General features: G+C 35.2%; 1 protein-coding gene across 1 annotated transcript; it reads left to right on the top strand.

The window, feature by feature from the left end:
- The first annotated feature begins 12,654 nt into the window (after positions 1 to 12,654).
- On the top strand, positions 12,655 to 13,877 carry LOC133859290 (PR5-like receptor kinase). The gene has a single exon (XM_062294639.1). The coding sequence runs from the start codon at positions 12,723 to 12,725 to the stop codon at positions 13,734 to 13,736; it is 1,014 nt and encodes a 337-aa protein (XP_062150623.1). The 5' UTR covers positions 12,655 to 12,722; the 3' UTR covers positions 13,737 to 13,877.
- The last annotated feature ends 7,799 nt before the right edge of the window (positions 13,878 to 21,676 follow it).

The following is a 21,676-nucleotide window of genomic DNA, read 5'->3' as shown; positions in this document are numbered from 1 at the left end:
AAAACACTCATGCACACTCGATACAGGTGGCCACATTTATTATCTCATAACCTTTACGCATAATCACATAAGCAATTCATTTCATATGACATCATTAACGTAAATAAAAAGTCTTTGAATCACATTATACATTATTTGAGATAAAATTTATGAAAAGGTAATCAAAGTCACCCATTTATGCATAAAATATTTTTCATATTTTTCGAGAGATACTCAAGAGATAACCTGAGTTTGTTGACTCCTGCTGTGTTTCTACCCGTAACATAGTTGTTGAATAAGGGTTACAATAGGGTTCACATTATATTTCTTGTAATGAGCTCAACTTTTCTATGATATAGTAGGTGTATGTGAGCATTAGGTTGCAAAATTGACCATTGCACCTATTTGTTAGGGTTGCAATTCTTGTTGTAGTTATTATTTTGGATTGTTGAAATTGTATTTAAACTTTAAAGAGGTTTGATGACACAGAATTTGACAAGAACAATGATAAATTAGGCATTGATTGTTGCACCCCCCAAGTGTAATTGACCGATAATTAACTAGAGTGCTATTGCTAATCTTTCTTAGCGAATTATACGTGCAGCGAAAAAAAACTTGAGTATATTTTATTTTGTAGTCAAACAGCCAATCATGCACGTCACAAATATAATAGAGTGTCTAATGAATCACCAAAGCATAGATCTTACCATAATAATCTCATAATAACATAATCATAAGAGTGTTACCCCAACTCGATCACAAGTACGAATCATTTATCAAAAATAATCTAAAAAATCTGAAATTCATAAATAGTCTAGGAACATCATGGTTCTAGCATATATTGGTCATTATTAAAATTAAAGGCTATCCAAGCGTCCTGTAGCATAACACAAGAAAGATCACCAAGGGGCAGTCAAACTCCCAAGCAATCTAAGAACACTAGGTCAGGGCAAACTTCTCAACAAGATCCATGAGCGTCAATATCAAAATCATTCTTCAGCATCATGGAGAAAGGCTCCTCTATAAAACAATGTTGTCTTACAGGTGGCCGGAAACACAAAGTTGGTAAAGTCCACTACTTAGTGAGTATAATCTCACGTGAAACATAGTTATGTAGTGGACTCTAAATAGTTTGAGAAATAAGAGTAAAACTCACATGCAACAGTTCATAGGTCAATATATATGATGAGACAAAAAATCTTATGTTGATTTACAAGTATAATATATTAATAAAATCATGCTCCAAGTAATAATCATCCGCAACATGGCATATACTTGCCCTTAACCTTTTCACGGTGGGGTAATTTTTGTATCCTATGGGATATCTGGTACAACCCTGATACTCTAGCTGTTGCACAAAAACGACTACCTACTAGTTGATCGACCAGGTCTGACCCCAGATGATTCACCAAACTAATAATACTAGTACTGTGGTTATATATAGTCGTTTCATAATTAAAAATATATTTCCCTTCATGAAATAACATAGAAAATATAGTGGTTGCCAACGTATTATATGTTTATCATTTAATGATTGTTTTTTCGTTCTGAAAACAATCAAATATTGGATAGAGGGAATTGAATTTTTTTTTTTAATTCTTATTTCTTTATCAAATTCCTTGTTCTCCCAACTTTTTTGCAGTCTTTCAATCAGTTTTCCTAATTTTTATTTTCGAAACTAGGTTATACATTTTCTTTACCTTTTTGTAATTAATTTTTTTTTTTTCAATTCTTTGTGTCACTATTTCTCCACAATCCCCGTTTTGGCCAACACCAACACCAGGAGTCCCAGGTTTGGGTCTTGCTTCTTTCTTTTTTTTCCTAGCTTTATAATTTCCAATATTTCTTTTGTTATTTTTTTAGTGCTTGAATTGTTAGTATGGTTGTTGAATAAGGGCTATGTTAGGGTTCGCATTTCTCGTAATGAGTTATATATGATATGCTTGTGAGCATGTCCCCGTAAGGAGTTGAGTAAACTTGTAATATTGACTTTTGTACTTATTTTTAAGGATAGCAATTCTTGTGGAGGTGGCTGTTGTCCTCAATTGTGGAAGTTGTATTTAAAGTTTGAAGAGTTTTTATAACACAGAAATAGACAAGACAACAGTAATGAAGTAGGCACTGATGGGATTGGTTCTCCGTTTAGATGTTAGAACAGTTAGTTGGCCGCATGCCAAGTGACAATTGGTAGTGCCAGTAACTAAGGAGAGCAGAGCTTAGCAAAAGAGCTTGTTAGAGTTGACTAGTGGAGGATAACTCCGATACTAAAAATATAATAATTTAAAGGGAGTAATCTTTGGAGAGCAAAGGTAGCGTAAAAGAAAATGAGACGAAAGTCTCCTTTTTACATGGTGTCTTTGCCTTCTATAGAAGATTTTTTGTAACTTTCGGCCATGTTTCACGCCCTCATTGGAGACTCCCATGTTGCTATGTTTTCTATATCGCATGACTCTTATATGGGATCACCTCATGCTGAAATTACAAATACAATTATTGATGTGCCAAAGGAGAAGATCCATTAATGTTCTACCATGGAGCTATTCTCAAGTCGATTGATTAATGGACTGGGTATCAAGTCCATATACTTAATGGTTACCGCCTAATTCCCTTATGAAATTGGACAATGAGAACCCTGTTAGCTTTGCCCCATTTACTTAGGATTAACAACCGGTGAGGCCACTTCCCATCCCAGAGTGTGTTGTATAGTCTCTAACGTTTATTAAAACTCTCATGCACACTCGATCCAGGTGGCCACATTTATTATCTGATAACCTTCACGCATAATCACATAAGCAATTCAGTTCATATCATATCATTAACGTAAATAAGAAGTCTTTGAATCATATTATACATTATTTGAGATAATATTTATGTAAAGGTAATCAAAGTCACTCATTTCGTGCATAAAATATTTTTCATGTTTTTCAAGAGATGCTCAAGAGATAACCTGGGTTTGTTAACTCCTGTTGTGTTTCTACATTATTATCTGATAACCTTCACGCATAATCACATAAGCAATTCAGTTCATATCATATCATTAACGTAAATAAGAAGTCTTTGAATCATATTATACATTATTTGAGATAATATTTATGTAAAGGTAATCAAAGTCACTCATTTCGTGCATAAAATATTTTTCATGTTTTTCAAGAGATGCTCAAGAGATAACCTGGGTTTGTTAACTCCTGTTGTGTTTCTACCCCCAACCTAGTTGTTCAATTTGAGTTACATTAGGGTTCACATTATATTTCTTGTAATGAGCTCAATTTTTCTATGATAAAATAGGTGTATGTGAGCATTAGGTTGCAAAATTGACCATTGCACCTATTGGTTAGGGTTGCATTTCTTGTTGTAGTTGTTATTATTTTGGATTGTGGAATTTGTATTTAAACTTTAAAGAGGTTTGATGACACAGAAATTGATAAGAACAATGACAAATTAGGCATTGATTGTTGCGCCCCTCCAAGTGTAATTGACCGATAATTAACCAGAGTGCTATTATTAATCTTTCTTAGCGAATTGTACGTGCAACGAAAAAAAACTTGAGTATATTTTATTTTGTAGTCAAACAGCCAATCATGCACGTCACAAATATAACAGAGTGTCTAATGAATCACCAAAGCATAGGTCTTACCATAATAATCTCATAATAACATAATCATAAGAGTTTTACCACACGTCGATCACAAGTACGTATCATTTATCAAAAATAAGCTAAATAATCTCAAATATAGAAATAGTCTAGGAACATCATGGTTCAAGCATATATTGGTCATCATTAAAATTAAAGGTTATCTAAGCATCATGTAGCATAACACAAGAAAGATCACCATGGGGCAGTTAAACTCCCAAGCAATCTAAGAACGCTAGGTCAGGGCAAACATCTCAAAAAGATCCATGAGCGTCAATATCAGAATCATTCTTCAGCATCGTGGAGAAAGGCTCCTCTATAAAACAATGTTGTCTTACAGGTGGCCAGAAACACAAAATTGGTAAAGTCCACTACTTAGTGAGTATAATCTCACGTGAAACATAGTTATGTAGTGGACTCTAAATAGTTTGAGAAATAAGTGTAAAACTCACATGCAACAGTTCATAGGTCAATATATATAATGAGATAAAAAATCTTATGTTGATGTACAAGTATACATATATTAATATAATCACGCTCCAAGTAATAATCATCCGCAACATGGCATATACTTGCCCTTAACCTCTTCACGGTAGGGTAATATGCGTATCCTATGGGATATCTGGTACAACCGTGGTACTCTAGCTGTTGCACAAAAACGACTACCTACTAGTTGATTGACCAGTCCCACCCCAGATGATTCACCTAACTAATAATACTAGTACTGTGGTCATAGTCTTTTCATAATTAAAAATATATTTACCTTAATGAAATACCATAAAAAATATAGTGGTTGCCAACGTATTATATTTTTATCATTTAATGATTGTTTTTTCATTCTGAAAACAATCAATTATTGGACAGAGGGAATTGAATTTGTTTTTTAATTCTTATTTCTTTATCAAATTCCTCGTTCTCCCAACTTTCCTGCAGTCTTTCAATCAGTTTTCCTAATTTTTATTTTCGAAACCAGGTTATTCATTTTCTTTATCTTTTTGTGATTGATTTTATTTTTTTTTCAATTCTTTGTGTCACAGTTTCTCCACAATCCCCGTTTTCGCTAGCACCATCACCAGGAGTCCCAGGTTTGGGTCTTGCTGCTTCTTTTTTTTCCTAGCTTTATAATTTCCAATATTTCTTTTGATATTTTTTTAGTGCTTGAATTGTTAGTATGGTTGTTGAATAAGGGCTATGTTAGGGTTCGCATTTCACGTAATGAGTTATATATCGTATGCACGTAAGCATGTCCTCTTAAGGAGTTGAGTAAGCTGGTAATATTGACATTTGTACTTATTTTTAAGGATTGCAAATCTTCTGATGGTGGCTGTTGTCCTCGATTGTGGAAGTTGTATTTAAACATTGAAGAGTTTTGATAACACAGAAATAGACAAGACAACAGTAATGAAGTAGGCACTGATGGGATTGGTTCTCCGTTTAGATGTTAGAACAGTTAGCTGGCCGCATGCCAAGTGACAATTGGTAGTGCCGGTAACTAAGGAGAGCAGAGCTTTGCAAAAGAGCTTGTTAGAGTTGACTAGTGGAGGATAACTCCGATACTAAAAATATTATAATTTAAAGGGAGTAATCTTTAGAGAGAAAAGGTAGCGTAAAAGAAAATGAGACGAAAGTCTCCTTTTTACATGGTGTCTTTTTTCTTCTATAGAATATTTTTTGTAACTTTCGGCCATGTTTCACGCCCTCATTGGAGACTCCCATGTTGCTATGTTTTCCATATCGCATGACTCTTATATGGGATCACCTCATGCTGAAATTACAAATATAATTATTGATGTGCCAAAGGTGAAGATCCATTAATGTTCTACCATGGAGCTATTCTCAAGTTGATTGATTAATGGACTGGGTATCAAGTCCATATACTTAATGGTTACCGCCTAATTCCCTTATGAAATTGGACAATGAGAACCCTGTTAGCTTTGCCCCATTTACTTAGGATTAACAACCGGTGAGGCTACATCCCATCCCAGAGTGTGTTGTATAGTCTCTAACGTTTATTAAAACACTCATGCATACTCGATCCAGGTGGCCACATTTATTATCTGATAACTTTACGCATAATCACATAAGCAATTCAGTTCATATCACATCATTAACGTAAATAAAAAGTCTTTGAATCATATTATACATTATTTGAGATAATATTTATGTAAAGGGAATCAAAGTCACCCATTTCGTTCATAAAATATTTTTCATGTTTTTCGAGAGATGCTCAAGAGATATCCTGGGTTTGTTGACTCCTGTTGTGTTTCTACCCCTACCCTAGTTGTTCAATTTGGGTTACATTAGGGTTCACATTATATTTCTTGTAATGAGCTCAATTTTTCTATGATATAGTAGGTGTATGTGAGCATTAGGTTGAAAATTTGACCACTGCACCTACTGGTTAGGGTTGCATTTCTTGTTGTAGTCGTTATTATTTTGGATTGTGGAATTTTTATTTAAACTTTAAAGAGGTTTGATGACACAGAAATTGATAAGAACAATGATAAATTAGGCATTGATTGTTGCGCCCCTCAAAGTGTAATTGACCGATAATTAACCGGAGTGCTATTATTAATCTTTCTTAGCGAATTGTACGTGCAGTGAAAAAAAACTTGAATATATTTTATTTTGTAGTCAAACAGCCTATCATGCACGTCACAAAGATAACAGAGTGTCTAATGAATCACCAAAGCATAGGTCTTACCATAATAATCTCATAATAAAATAATCATAAGAGTGTTACCACACGTCGATCACAAGTACGTATCATTTATCAAAAATAAGCTAAATAATTTCAAATAAAAAATAGTCTAGGAACATCATGGTTCAAGCATATATTGGTCATCATTAAAATTAAAGGTTATCTAAGCATCATGTAGCATAACACAAGAAAGATCACCCTGGGGCAGTTAAACTCCAAAGCAATCTAAGAACGCTAGGTCAGGGCAAACATCTCAAAAAGATCCATGAGCGTCAATATCATAATCATTCTTCAGCATCGTGGAGAAAGGCTCCTCTATAAAACAATGTTGTCTTACAGGTGGCCAGAAACACAAAATTGGTAAAGTCCACTACTTAGTGAGTATAATCTCACGTGAAACATAGTTATGTAGTGGACTCTAAATAGTTTGAGAAATAAGTGTAAAACTCACATGCAACAGTTCATAGGTCAATATATATAATGAGATAAAAAATCTTATGTTGATGTACAAGTATACATATATTAATATAATCATGCTCCAAGTAATAATCATCCGCAACATGGCATATACTTGCCCTTAACCTCTTCACGGTAGGGTAATTTGCGTATCCTATGGGATATCTGGTACAACCGTGGTACTCTAGCTGTTGCACAAAAACTGTGACGTCCCACATCGCCTGGGAATGAGGATGTGCTTATATGTATAAATGCACCCTATATGACACAACGTGTTTTAAAGCCGTGATGGCAATGAACCTATCAGAACTCCGCAGTTAAGCGAGCCGCTGCGAGAGCAATCCCAGGATGGGTGACCTCTTGGGAAGTCTGGTATGGGGAGCCAAAAGCGGACAATATTGTGTCATTGGGGATGGGTCGTTACAAAAACGACTACCTACTAGTTGATCGACCAGTCCGACCCCAGATGATTCACCTAACTAATAATACTAGTACTGTGGTCATAATCTTTTCATAATTAAAAATATATTTACCTTAATGAAATACCGTAGAAAATATAGTGGTTGCCAACGTATTATATGTTTATCATTTAATGATTGTTTTTTCATTCTGAAAACAATCAATTATTGGACAGAGGGAATTGAATTTGTTTTTTAATTCTTATTTCTTTATCAAATTCCTCGTTCTCCCAACTTTCCTGCAGTCTTTCAATCATTTTTCCTAATTTTTTTTTCGAAACCAGGTTATACATTTTCTTTATCTTTTTGTGATTGATTTTTTTTTTTTTCAATTCTTTGTATCACAGTTTCTCCTCAATCCCCGTTTTCGCTAGCACCATCACCAGGAGTCCCAGGTTTGGGTCTTGCTTCTTCTTTTTTTTCCTAGCTTTATAATTTCCAATATTTCTTTTGTTATTTTTTTAGTGCTTGAATTGTTAGTATGGTTGTTGAATAAGGGCTATGTTAGGGTTCGCATTTCATGTAATGGGTTATATATGGTATGCATGTAAGCATGTCCTCTTAAGGAGTTGAGTAAGCTGGTAATATTGACTTTTGTACTTATTTTTAAGGATTGCAAATCTTCTGATGGTGGTTGTTGTCCTCGATTGTGGAAGTTGTATTTAAACTTTGAAGAGTTTTGATAACACAGAAATAGACAAGACAACAGTAATGAAGTAGGCACTGATGGGATTGGTTCTCCGTTTAGATGTTAGAACAGTTAGTTGGCCGCATGTCAAGTGACAATTGGTAGTGCCGGTAACTAAGGAGAGCAGAGCTTAACAAAGGTGCTTGTTAGAGTTGACTAATGGAGGATAACTCTAATACTAAAAATATTATAATTTAAAGGGAATAATCTTTGGAGAGCAAAGGTAGCGTAATAAGAACCCTGTCAGCTTTGCCCCATTTACTTAAGACTAATAGCCGGTGAGGCCACATCCCATCCCAGGGTGTGCTGTATTGTCTCTAATGTTTATTAAAACACACACGCACACTCGATACAGGTGGCCACATTTATTATCTCATAACCTTTACGCAAAATCACATAAGCAATTCATTTCATATCACATCATTAACGTAAATAAGAAGTCTTTGAATCATATTATACATTATTTGAGATAATATTTATGAAAAGGTAATCAAAGTCACCCATTTCATGCATAAAATATTTGTCATTTTTTTTCGAGAGATGCTGAAGAGATAACCTGGGTTTGTTGACTCCTGCTGTGTTTCTTCCCCTGACGTAGTTGTTGAATATGGGTTACATTAGGGTTCACATTATATTTCTTGTAATGAGGTCAACTTTTCTATGATATAGTAGGTGTATGTGAGCATTAGGTTGCAAAATTGACCATTGCACCTATTGGTTAGGGTTGCAATTCTTGTTGTAGTTGTTATTATTTTGGATTGTGGAAGTTGTATTTAAACTTTAAAGAGGTTTGATGACACAGAAATTGACAAGAACAATGATAAATTAGGCATTGATTGTAGCGCCCCCCAAGTGTAATTGACCGATAATTAACCAGAGAGCTACTATTAATCTTTCTTAGCGAGTTGGACGTGCAGCGAAAAAAAACTTAAGTATATTTTATTTTGTAGTCAAACAGCCAATCATGCACATCACAAATATAACAGAGCGTCTAATGAATCACCAAAGCATAGGTCTTACCATAATAATCTCGTAATAACATAATCATAAGAGTGTTACCACACATCGATCACAAGTACGTATCATTTATCAAAAATAAGTTAAATAATCTCAAATACAGAAATTGTCTAGGAACATCATGGTTCAAGCATATATTGGTCATCATTAAAATTAAAGGCTATCCAAGTATCCTGTAGCATAACTCAAGAAAGATCACCATGGGGCAGTCAAACTCCCAAGCAATCTAAGAACGCTAGGTCAAGGTAAACATCTCAATAAGATCCATGAGCGTCAATATCAAAATCATTCTTCAGCATCGTCAAGAAGGCTTCTCTATAAAACAATGTTGTCTTACAGGTGGCCGGAAACACAAAATTGGTAAAGTCCACTACTTAGTGAGCATACTCTCACGTGAAACATAGTTATGTAGTGGACTCTAAATAGTTTGAGGAATAAAAGTAAAACTCACATGCAACTGTTCATAGGTCAATATATATGATGAGACAAAAATTCTTATGTTGATGTACAAGTATACATATATTAATATAAACATGCTCCAAGTAATAATCATCCGCTACGTGGCATATACTTGCCTTTAACCTCTTCACGGTAGGGTAATTTGCATATCCTATGGGATATCTAGTACAACCCTGGTACTCTAGCAGTTGCACAAAAATTACTACCTACAAGTTGATCAACCAGTCCGACCCCAGATGATTCACCTAACTAATAATACTAGTATTGTGGTCATAGTCGTTTCATAATTAAAAATATATTTCCCTTCTTGAAATAACATAGTAAATATAGTGGTTGCCAACGTATTATATGTTTATCATTTAATGATTTTTTTTCATTCTGAAAACAATCAATTATTGGACAGAGGGAATTGAATTTGTTTTTTAATTCTTATTTCTTTATCAAATTCCTCATTCTCCCAACTTTGCTGCAGTCTTTCAATCAATTTTCCTAATTTTTATTTTCGAAACTACGTTATACATTTTCTTTATCTTTTTGTGATTGATTTTTTTTTTTTTCAAATCTTTGTGTCACAGTTTCTCCACAATCCCCATTTTCGCTAGCACCATCACCAGGAGTCCCAGGTTTGGGTCCTTCTTCTTCTTTTTTTTCCTAGCTTTATAATTTCCAATATTTCTTTTGTTATTTTTTTAGTGCTTGAATTGTTAGTATGGTTGTTGAATAAGGGCTATGTTAGGGTTCACATTTCACTTAATGAATTATATATGGTATGCATGTGAGCAAGTCCTCGTAAGGAGTTGAGTAAGCTGGTAATATTGACTTTTGTACTTATTTTTAAGGATTGCAATTCTTCTGATGGTGGCTGTTGTCCTCGATTGTGGAAGTTGTATTTAAACTTTGAAGAGTTTTGATAACACAGAAAATAGACAAGACAACAGTAATGAAGTAGGCACTGATGGGATTGGTTCTCCATTTAGATGTTAGAACAGTTAGTTGGCCGCATGCCAAGTGGCAATTGGTAGTGCCGGTAACTAAGGAGAACAGAGCTTAGCAAAAGAGCTCGTTAGAGTTGACTAGTGGAGGATAACTCCAATACTAAAAATATTATAATTTAAAGTGAATAATCTTTGGAGAGCAAAGGTAGCGTAAAAGAAAATGAGATGAAAGTCTCCATTTTACATGGTGTCTTTTGCCTTCTATAGAAGATTTTTTTTAACCGCCGGCCATGTTTCACGCCCTCATTGGAGACTCCCACGTTGCTATGTTTCCCATATCGCATGACTCTTAAATGGGATCTCCTAATGCTGAAATTACAAATATAATTATTGAGGTGCTAAAGGAGAAGATCCATTAATGTTGTACCATGGAGCTATTCTCAAGTCAATTGATTGATGGAATGGGTATCGAGTCCATATACTTAATGGTTACCGCCTAATTCCCTTATGACATTGGACAATGAGAATTATTAGTTCTGGTCCTTTAGGCCTTTCGGCCGTTGAACAATTTCAATATGGTAAAAGCCTTAATTAGGTGTGTGGATGTGTTGAATCAAAGTCCTAGAGTTATACTAACTTAAGCATTAGAGCTATTTTTCATCGGCCTGCTCTGACAAGCTCTTCCATGGGGACACGTGTAATTAATACACGTTGAGACATGACCACGTGGATCCATTACCCGCGGCAATGTTGCCACGTGTACTAAATACACAAGGCCAAAAGGGTATTTCATCCTTTCCGCTACATCTTGCCGCTTGGTCATTATGACACGTGGCAAATGTTTAGTTTTTTTGTAGTGTCTGCTAAGCTCGTCTCTCCTTGCACAAGCTTCCAATCATCACCTTGGCACACAATCACGTGTCACACCCTCATTGGAGACTCCCATGTTGCTATGTTCTCCAAATCCCACGACTCCTATATGCGATCTCCTCATGTTAGGACTACATAGACAATTACTAACATGCCAAAGAAGAGAATCTAATGTTATACCATGCAACTTGTGACGTCCCACATCGCTTGGGAATGAGGATGTGCTTATATGTATAAATGCACCATTTATGACACAACGCGTTTTAAAGCCGTGATGGCGATGAACCTATCAGAACTCCGCAGTTAGGCGTGCTTCTGCGAGAGCAATCCCAAGATGGATGACCTCCTGAGAAGTCTGGTTTGGGGAATCAAAAGCGGACAATATTGTGTCATTGGATGTGGGTCGTTACCATGCAACTATTCTCGAATCAATTGGTTAATGGACTTGGTATCAGATCCACATACATGCTATTAGTTATTCCATAATTCCCTTGTGAACATGTGGAATTGGACAAGGGGAATTGTTTGTTATGAGGCTTTAGGCTTTTTGGCTGTTGGACAGTGCTCTCAATTATATGAAGAAGAAAAATGGCTCGGCTCAGGTGCGGATGCGTTGAATCAAGGTCCATTACTTTTTTCCCATTTAGGTCGATTGCCTTCCTATTTGCACGTGCACATTAAATTTAATGTTATGGTGAGACACGGCTTGTAATGGATCTTTCAAATCTTTTGTTTGAAGTTCGTCGTTCGAGCTTTTTCAACTAATTATCTCGTTTCGCTGACCTTGCCGTCTCTTCTTCTTCCTGCACTTTCGGTGGCTTCGCTAGCTGGGTTATGACTAATAAAGGTTTCACAGCTTGTAGAAAGGTTGCAGTCGTCGCACATGTACGGCAGTTTCATCAAGAAGTGGACTCATGGAATATGTTATTCTCTCTCTCTCTGATAATTTACTAGGTCTAGCTTCCACCCATACATCACAGGCACATGCACGTACACCCTTAATCGATCTTGAGGATTTCTACATTAAAAAGACAAAAAAAAAAAAAAAAAAAAAAAAAAAAAAAAAAAAACCAAATTCTTCTATACTTCCCCTCTTTCCATATTCATTTTTTAGTCATAACATTGTCATAATCTAAGTATAGGAAAAAAGAAAAACGTTATCGTCAAAAAAAGAACTCTAACTTGGTGTTTTTGTTGCAGAACCACCTTCGAAGAGCAATTGGTGGCTGAAATTTGGAATTGGTATGGCGATCAATATCATATAAAAGCTATTCTAGTTTCTTTCTTTCTTGCTCTAATATATAAATAAAAGGCATCATCTTTCTGTATGTTTCAGAAGAGTGTACCATTTCTGCAATACATTATTTTATTTTTATTCTTCTTTTTGTGCTCTAATATTGAAATACGTATGTGACTGGACCATTCTTTGCATGCAGGCATTATTGTTGCAGCTGTGGCTAGGATTGTAGTAATCTCTTTTGTAATTATCTACAAAGTTAAGAGAAGGCACTTCTCAGGTAATACATTAATGGTCTGCTGGAAAAGTGGTGCAAAGAATGATCAAATCATTGATGAGGAATTCATAAAGAAGTACGGATCAATAGCACCAAAGCGATATACTTATTCAGATGTGAAGAAATTGACCAACTCATTCAAAGAAAAAGTAGGACAAGGAGGATTTGGTGTTGTATATAAAGGGAAGCTACCTGATGGGCGTCTAGTGGCAGTGAAAATCTTGGGCGCATCTAAAGGTAACGGAGAAGGATTCATCAACGAAGTTGCTAGCATTAGTAGAACATCGCATGTTAATATAGCCACTTTTCTAGGTTTCTGTTATGAGAAGACTAAAAGAGCTTTAATCTATGAATTTATGCCTAATGGATCTCTTGATAAGTTCATATATGATAAAGGACCTCCAATTACAAATTGTCACTTGGACAACAAGACTATGTTCCAAATTGCAATTGGCATTGCTCGAGGACTAGAATACTTGCACCGAGGTTGTAACACAAGGATCCTACATTTGGACATAAAACCACACAATATACTTTTGGATGAAGATTTGTGTCCAAAAATCTCTGATTTTGGCCTTGCTAAACTATGCAAAACAAAAGAGAGTATTGTATCACTAACAGGCATGAAAGGAACGATTGGTTTCATTGCACCAGAAGTATTTAGTCGGAACTTTGGTGGAGTCTCTCACAAGTCCGACGTTTACAGTTACGGAATGTTGGTTCTTGAAATGCTTGGAGGAAGAAAAAATTTTGATATGGGATTCTCTCATACCAGTGAGACATATTTTCCACACTGGATTTATACGAAACTTGAACAGAGCAAAAATTCTACTACTTTTGAGGAAATAACAGAAGAGGCGGAAGAAGAGACAACAAAAAAGATGATTATAGTTAGTCTGTGGTGCATTCAGACCAATCCTTCAGATCGGCCATCAATGGGTAAGGTGATAGAGATGTTAGAAGGGACCCTTCAATCCTTACCATTTCCACCAAAGCCTTTCTTGGATTCACCTACAAGGTCACCTTAAGATTCAACCATGACTTCATAGTCATAAAAATCCAACATTTAAAATTGGTGCAATTGTATCGAAAATTCAAAGAAGAATAGATGATCTTATTGTTGTGCGTGTTTTGCTTGCTTACACAATGTTGTATATATACAATTTGAGAAGTGCTACACTTACTAAATTTTTTTTTTTCAAAAGTTAATTCTCAAATGATATATCAATCATGGATAAAATCTACTATTTTGAAAAATGTGTCACCAATTCATAAGATAATAACACATCACTTGGGAACCAATTTTGAAGAAAGAAAAAAGAAAAAAGAAAAAGGAAATAGAGTATTTCTCATATAATATTTTTACATTGAGACAAATCGGTCAGAACGTGGAGAGAAGATTTCAATTTTGAGTTCAGTTATGAAAAGTGCGCAGGGGAGAGTGGCTAGCAAGGTTGGCTCCAACCCTTTGTTTGTGGGGACGTGGCTGCGGTTGGGGATGGCTCCACCCCATGTTAGGGAGTGGTGAAAGACATTTCTCTAGGCTTACATAGGTTCCGACTATTGTATTGCGCAGTCTAACTCATGGATGTTTAGAGATTGATTGCAATTGTTTTTTTTTTTTTCTTGCGATTGTTCACCTATACAAAAAATGTGGGGCCATTTTTTTTTTTTTTTCTTCTGTCACTGCGTTTGGATATGGTGAATTGCACTCACCTTTAACCCATGAATGCCTATCTCAATCCTTTCATACCATATATCTAGATGGCTAGAATCCTTGCAATTTGTCTCAATGTAGAATATATTCTATATATTTTAACAAGTTCACAGTTCTTTCCAATAAATTTCCTAACACATTCACAGTTCACACTGCAAAATAGTTGTTCTAAAAATAGGATAACTTGCTGTGACGACTTTTTTTTTTATTTTTTTATACAAGACGTAAAACGAGTCCTCACAGTGACACGATGATATGTCACAAAGCCAACATATGGCACATGCCCCATAACATGTACCTGATAATCAGAGAATAACATATATCTATCTATGCAGCGAAAAACATAAATCTGAATAGCGAAAATTACAACTTATACATCTATCACAAATTAATTACAACAAAGAGTCATTTAACATCTATCTGTTTGAGTCTTATTAACACAATATTTACATAACAATAATGGTTTTACAAAAAATAAGTGACATAAACGTCACAAGTCATACTTAACCTATAAAATAGTGGACAACCCATAGTCCGACAATTACAACTGTCGCAGCGAACTTCAGTCATAATATCTTAAGTATACTGCTACCAACCCATCAGCTATACCGAAGTACCTGTAGCCAAAGGAACATCATCTACACGGTTGTGGTGATATCCACATCCACATAGGTGAAATTATAAGTTCACCGCCTTAGTATAAAACATACTAAGACCTCAGTGGTATAAGACTAACTGAGTTTTCACAAAGAATCAACCTTTATTTTATTTTTAGTCGCGCGAGCACTATATTAGCCACAAGTTACCAATAGCTAATGCTGCTAACACCGACTATTCAGAAAAACACTTAAAAACATACTATATAGATGTGAAAATATGTATTAGTTCTAGTCATCCCTCCTTGGAAGTTTCTACGTATAGATTCTTCTATAATAATACATTTCAACGGTCGCTCAGACATATGTGCGTACGATCACTCCATCACAGATATCACGCATACATATAAGTCATAAGCAATGAACATGGCATCTTACTCTTCCATACTAGAATAACATCAATCAACAAAACACTCGCAACACCATATCTAATCGTATTTCAACTTCGTGCCTTGAACGTCAGTAGATCATGAGAGCACTAGAATTAAACTCGATCATGCTAACACGTCTTTCTTGAAGAACAAGAACAGTCAACCTTCTTACTCATAGACATGCCATTACTCGCACCTGGGTAGTCATATATCTATGTACTTTCAAGTTCAATGTATGATTTTAACACATGCGGCCATCCGATAGAAATATACATAAGCGCTTTTCATTTAAGACACTTATGCATATCAACACGTCTAGTAAAAGCTACTCATAACATAAAAACATCACTCATAAAACAATGTTATACATGATATGCATGAACTAGGGCTAATAATGCTGCTGATACTGATATGCTGCTGATATTGTTATGCTGCTGATACTGCTGGTATGTATGCTCTATGTTCTATGCTTGACCAGTATATATTTCACTACTGTACCATGCTGAAATTATGCAGTTGCTAAATCAAGTCCTCTTAAAACTAAACAAATCCAACATTTTATCTAACACTTTGAAATCATTCAAAACTTAGTTTCTTCATAAAACATAAACAATTTCAACATGACATGCTCTCAAACAATTTGCATAATTTAAATCCCAACCGCAAAACATACTCAAACACTTTAAATCCATTAACACCTTTCACTCTTGCACTATCTCTTAAACATCATTGTTTAAACATAATCGAAACTAATCAAATCATCTCAAAGCATATACATTTCATCATATGGTCAGTTCGGTTTAATAAACAATATATATATTTTTATCAATCTAATACATATAAAAATAAATGGTTTCTCAGTGAGTGGAATACCCACCTTGGCTACATTGGACTCTTGACTCGAACATCTCCTTGGACTCCAGTCACTTGGACTCTACATTGGAGAACAAATTAAAGTCTCTAATCCAAACATGATCCTGCAAACATTGGTATCGTTAGACTACACTATTGAATCTCATATTCTATGACATCCTAACTACCCGCATGCTCACACATCACATCACTCGCTTCTAAGCTATCTAGATACCTAAAGCTATTATTAGATTAGACATTGGTTATAGGTTTGTGTTGTAACGCCCCCAAACCGCTAAGGGTTAGGTTCGTCACTTTCTCTTTAAAAACTGCAAAGATTCGTAAGGTCTGCCAAATATCTTAACTAGTATGCTGATTTAAATAAATAAAAATAATAGTGATTTTAAAATATCAGAGTTTTTAATAAATGCGGAAACGGTCATTTAATTGTAAAAGATACAATAACTGAAAATTTTGGGTAATATAAATGAAATGTCCTAATGCATTCCTAGATCCCATCCCGGCCACCTACGTCTCTCTGTTCATAACCTGAAAACAAAAACAAAATAAGGGGTGAGCACAAAAACATGCTCAGTAAGGAATCCTCAACCATAAAACAGTTGAGTTAAATTCTTTTGAAAATCTTCAAACAATTGTCAAAAACTTCTTTTAAATATCTCCAAAACATTTGTCAAAAACTCCCTTTTATAAATCTCCAAACATTTGTCAAAAACTCCCTTTTTATACACAAGATAATATATATATATATATATATATATATATTTGAAATAATAATTACTCATAGTATGCCCAATACACTATTACGCCCTGTGTACGTAGGGTTGCGCGGTCGATGCGTTGACCTTGGGTGAGTAACGCGGTTTACCTGTGGCCACAGGCCCCACCCCCGTCAGCTAATTAATTGAAGTGCACTTAGACTGACATAGAGACAGATACCGCTGTCACTAAGCGAACCAGCGGGTGCGCTTCCATCTCGAGCTACGGTACCGAGCTAAATCTTGAAGGGTCTCGAATCTCTGCGGGTCTAGGGCCCAAATAATAGTCTCCTCCACACACGTGCCCTTTTCAAAAATATTTCTCCTTTATATATAACTCAAAGAGTTTTTCTCCCAAAACTTTCTCATTCTTTTCTTGTATATCTTCTCACAAAACTTTCTCATTCTTTACTAGTATATATAGGGCAACGTGTTGGAGGGTTTTTTACTCAAAATCACGATTTCAAGAATATCATTTTTATACTCAAAACTTTCATATCAAAACCAACAAATCCTTTATATAAATAAAATAATTTGAAATACCGAATCAAAATAGTTAATCGAAATTTTGCAAATAAAGGAATAATTAAAATAATATAATAATTTGAGAAGGGGTAAAGGGTTCCCTTACTTGGATTTCTCATTAGCTTCGGAATCGAGCTTTTACCAAAATACTTCCTAGCTCACACTTCAAGCCTTAAACCACACAAAACTACACAAATCTCACAATTTTCTCTCTTGGCCTTAGGTATGTGTGTGAGTGAAGCTTGATGGGTATTGTGTCTTCCATTTTGGGTTCTATTTATAAGAGAATGAATGGTTAGGATCAAGTAGACACATTTTGATCCAATGGATGGGAATTAACCTTACCTACCACAATGCACTCAAAAATGCACTCAAAAATGCACTCAAACTTACCTACCACAATGCACTCACTTACCTACCACAATGAACTAAAAAAATGCACTCAAAAATTCACTCAAACTTACCTACCACAATGCACTCAAAAATGCACTCAAACTTACCTACCACAATGCACTCAAAAATGTACTCAAACTTACCTACCACAATGCATTCAAAAATGCACTCAAACTTACCTACCATAATGCACTCAACCTTAATATATTATTCTAACATTATTATTATTATTATTATTATTATTATTATTTAACCATTCTCATTGCTAGACCAATCTACTATGCCTAGTTTCTCACTCAATGAAATTACTATTTTCTCAAAGGTGGGTTGGGTTTGTAGATAGCAATTGGAATGGGTTGGGTTAAGTTCAAAGATGGCCCAATAATGAATAATGTGAATTTAACATGTGAAATGTGGGTTGGGTTTGTAGATAGCAATTGGAATGGGTTGGGTTAAGTCCAAAGATAGCCCATTAAAGAATAATGTGAATTTCCGTCCAGAACAGGGGTCCTATTTTTCACGAATGTTTTCGGGTATCAAATGGAGTCCAAAAATTATGAAATTTGGAGGGTAGCTAGAGGACTTCAAGACGAGCGTTCAGAATTTTGAATCGACCAAAACGGAGTTCGTTTGACCCTGTTTTCGTTATTCCAAAGTTTAAGGTCTGTTTTGAGTTTTTATCAAATGGTAACTATAAACATTTCTACAAACAAAATACACATTTATTTTCATAAATAATCGTAGTTATTCTTTTTCCTAATTAAAAATGTTTTAAAATTAATTTAAACCATTATAATTTATGTCCTAAAAATCTGGGGCGCTACATGTGTCCTACTTGTTTATTTATTATTATTATATCTTATTATCATTGTCAACCCATTAATGGCTAGTTACTTGTTTACTAAGTTAACAACATATATTTAACCTATTTACATATATATATATATATATATATATATATATATATATATACAACGCTTAACTTAATCCGATGACACATACATGTCATGTGTGCTTGTATAGGTGGATTAGTTACTACGTTGCCACATAATGAATTCATATTATATTTATGTGTTCCTATAAGTTTACTAACTTATACTTATTAACTTAAGGTTATTTGAGTAGTCTATGGTTCTTTAACACTCTTACTAATTACTAACCACTTAGGTAGTTTAGACTTTGGACTTCAATCTCATAGCATTACAATTTAGTAATACCTATTAGCTTAGGCTACGATCTCATATTGTAATATTTACACATACAAAAGCTTGAGGCATATACATTAATTATCTAATTACATTAACAAATGAATTCGAAATCTATTTGTATATTTCTATAATGTTATTAATTTATATTTGTTGTCTTAAGGCTATTTTAGGTTATTTACAATTCTACAACATTCTTATCTTAAACCATACATTTAATACTTTACCCTTACTACTCTCTACCCATTCAAGTAGATTAGGTTTAGGACTTTAATCTTATTTAACTTTATAATTTAATAACTCTTATTAAACTAACTTACAATCACATATTGTAATATATATATTCATTTATTACACATATACATAGACTTCAAAGCTAAACATTAGGCTTAGCCTCTAGGTCTAATTCATGCTTTACCATATCACTTAAACTCCTAAACAACATATAAATCGTACATCTACAACTCAATAATTTAGTTAAACCTAAGCATCCAAAATGAAGTCATAAACTCTCATCTTTTTCAAGCTAACATCAAACCCTCAATTAGTCATGAGAACCAACATCAACAATTAACAATCCCTCCCTAAATCGAAGCTCTCAAAATACAACCAAAAATCACATAATCAAACACGTGCCTCAAAATCAACAATTGGCAATAAATAAGCTCTATGGAAACCAATCCTACAATAACCCAAATCCAATATCAATCCAACCATTAAATTCAATCTTCAACAACAAAATACACTCATCAAAGCTCTAACTAAACATCATCAAAAACACCTCCAGATTCGGCCAAGACCCACAAAATCCTAGAAATTCCATACCAAAGCCACAACTAAAATCACTCCACTGCCAACACACCAAAAACAAGGGTTTTTATGTTTTAACCGAAACACAAAACCAATACACAACCATCAACCAACTTCAGATTTCAATTAATTAAAACAGAGGATCTAAGAACCCCAAATACTCAAACTCATCAATAAGCTAACCAAGAGTAAAATACCCAAACTAAATCAACATAGGTTGTAAGAAATTACCCCAAGGATTTTCATAGCAAATCCACTGGAATCAGTGAGCTAGAATCGCCGGAAAACATCACTGACCCGCCGGAAAATTTGCCGGAAACCTAGCCTTCAAGCCATCGGGTCACACGGGTTACTGGGCAGTCCACTACCGACGGAAACCATCTTCTGGTCGCCGAAGTCGCATCCTCCAGCCACCGTTTCGTCTCTAGTTCGCCGGAGTTTGTTAATGGATGATCGGGTCCTCTCGGGTTCAACGGGTCTTCGTGGATCGAGTCACTTGGGCTATGGGTTTCACCATGGGATCGTCGGAAATCGCCATCAAACCGTTGGATTTCGGCTTTGGTTCGCCGGAATCGCCACTGGAACCGCCCTTCGTCGGCTTTGTGCACTGCTCAACGGGTCACGGGTTTCGGCTCCCGGCTCTCTCTCTCGATCTCTCGGTCTCTCTTTCCCTCTCAATCTCCCTGAATCTCTCTCTCAGCTTTCCCTTTTACTCGATCTCTCTCTCACTCTCAATCTCTCTGTGTGTTCGGTGCTATGAGCCTAATTTGCTAAAAGGAAAATGATAGAAATAGAGTAGTTTATGACTCTTCGAGGGGTCAGTCCTCCTTGTGTTTTTTGATGGAATTTGTTCTGTTGCTTTCATTGATAGTAAGGCTAGTTTAAATACTAGCAGGATTACAACTGAAAAGATCCCACGACTCAGACATGCGTAATAACCCATCAGCAGTTGGGAAACCACTAACACCACTAACATATGCAGTAACCAAGTTCCACCTTCGTAGGAGAAGTGGCTGGTTTTTAGGAAATAAACATAACTGACTCTATATGCTAAAATACCAACAAACATGATACAGAACTTGAAACACAACACCAAAACACTGAGACACACGTGCACACTAGCTAGGCCATCCAACTGTCTTCCACTTCCCATGTTGTCTGTGAGTGGTTCCCAACACGTGTCCATGTACATGAGTTAGAAAGTCCCCACATGTCCAGCACCTGAACTATCTAAGCATTCCCAAGCACTGTGCGCATAACATTTGGGTGGGTAGAACAGAGAATAAGGAAGAAGAATAGAAGAGAAAAGAAGAAAGAAGAAAGAAAGAAGTTGTGGACTGCTGTCCACCGAGGAGCGAAAGGAGAAAAAAAGAAAAGAAAGAAAAGAAAGGGAAAAGTGAAAGGAATAAGGATACGTGGCAAGTTGTGAGTGGGTGAGAAGATTTTTTTTTATTTAAAATTCTTTACTATTATTAATTACAGTGAAACCCTATCTAACTTTATTTTTATTTTTTATTAATAAATATTCAATTTCATATTTAATTTAATTACTCTCTATCCATATACTTATTTAATTGTTCCTTAGTGTTGGTACAGTTTCCGGTATGGTGACGTGTCGCCTGTTGATTCGCTCTATTAAGAAATAAGTCTTACTTTCCAAGAC

Source organism: Alnus glutinosa, chromosome 2, assembly GCF_958979055.1.
Source record: "Alnus glutinosa chromosome 2, dhAlnGlut1.1, whole genome shotgun sequence".
Lineage (NCBI taxonomy): Eukaryota > Viridiplantae > Streptophyta > Magnoliopsida > Fagales > Betulaceae > Alnus > Alnus glutinosa.
The sequence above is the reverse complement of the archived record's forward strand: the minus strand, read 5'-3'. Positions and strand labels throughout refer to the sequence as shown.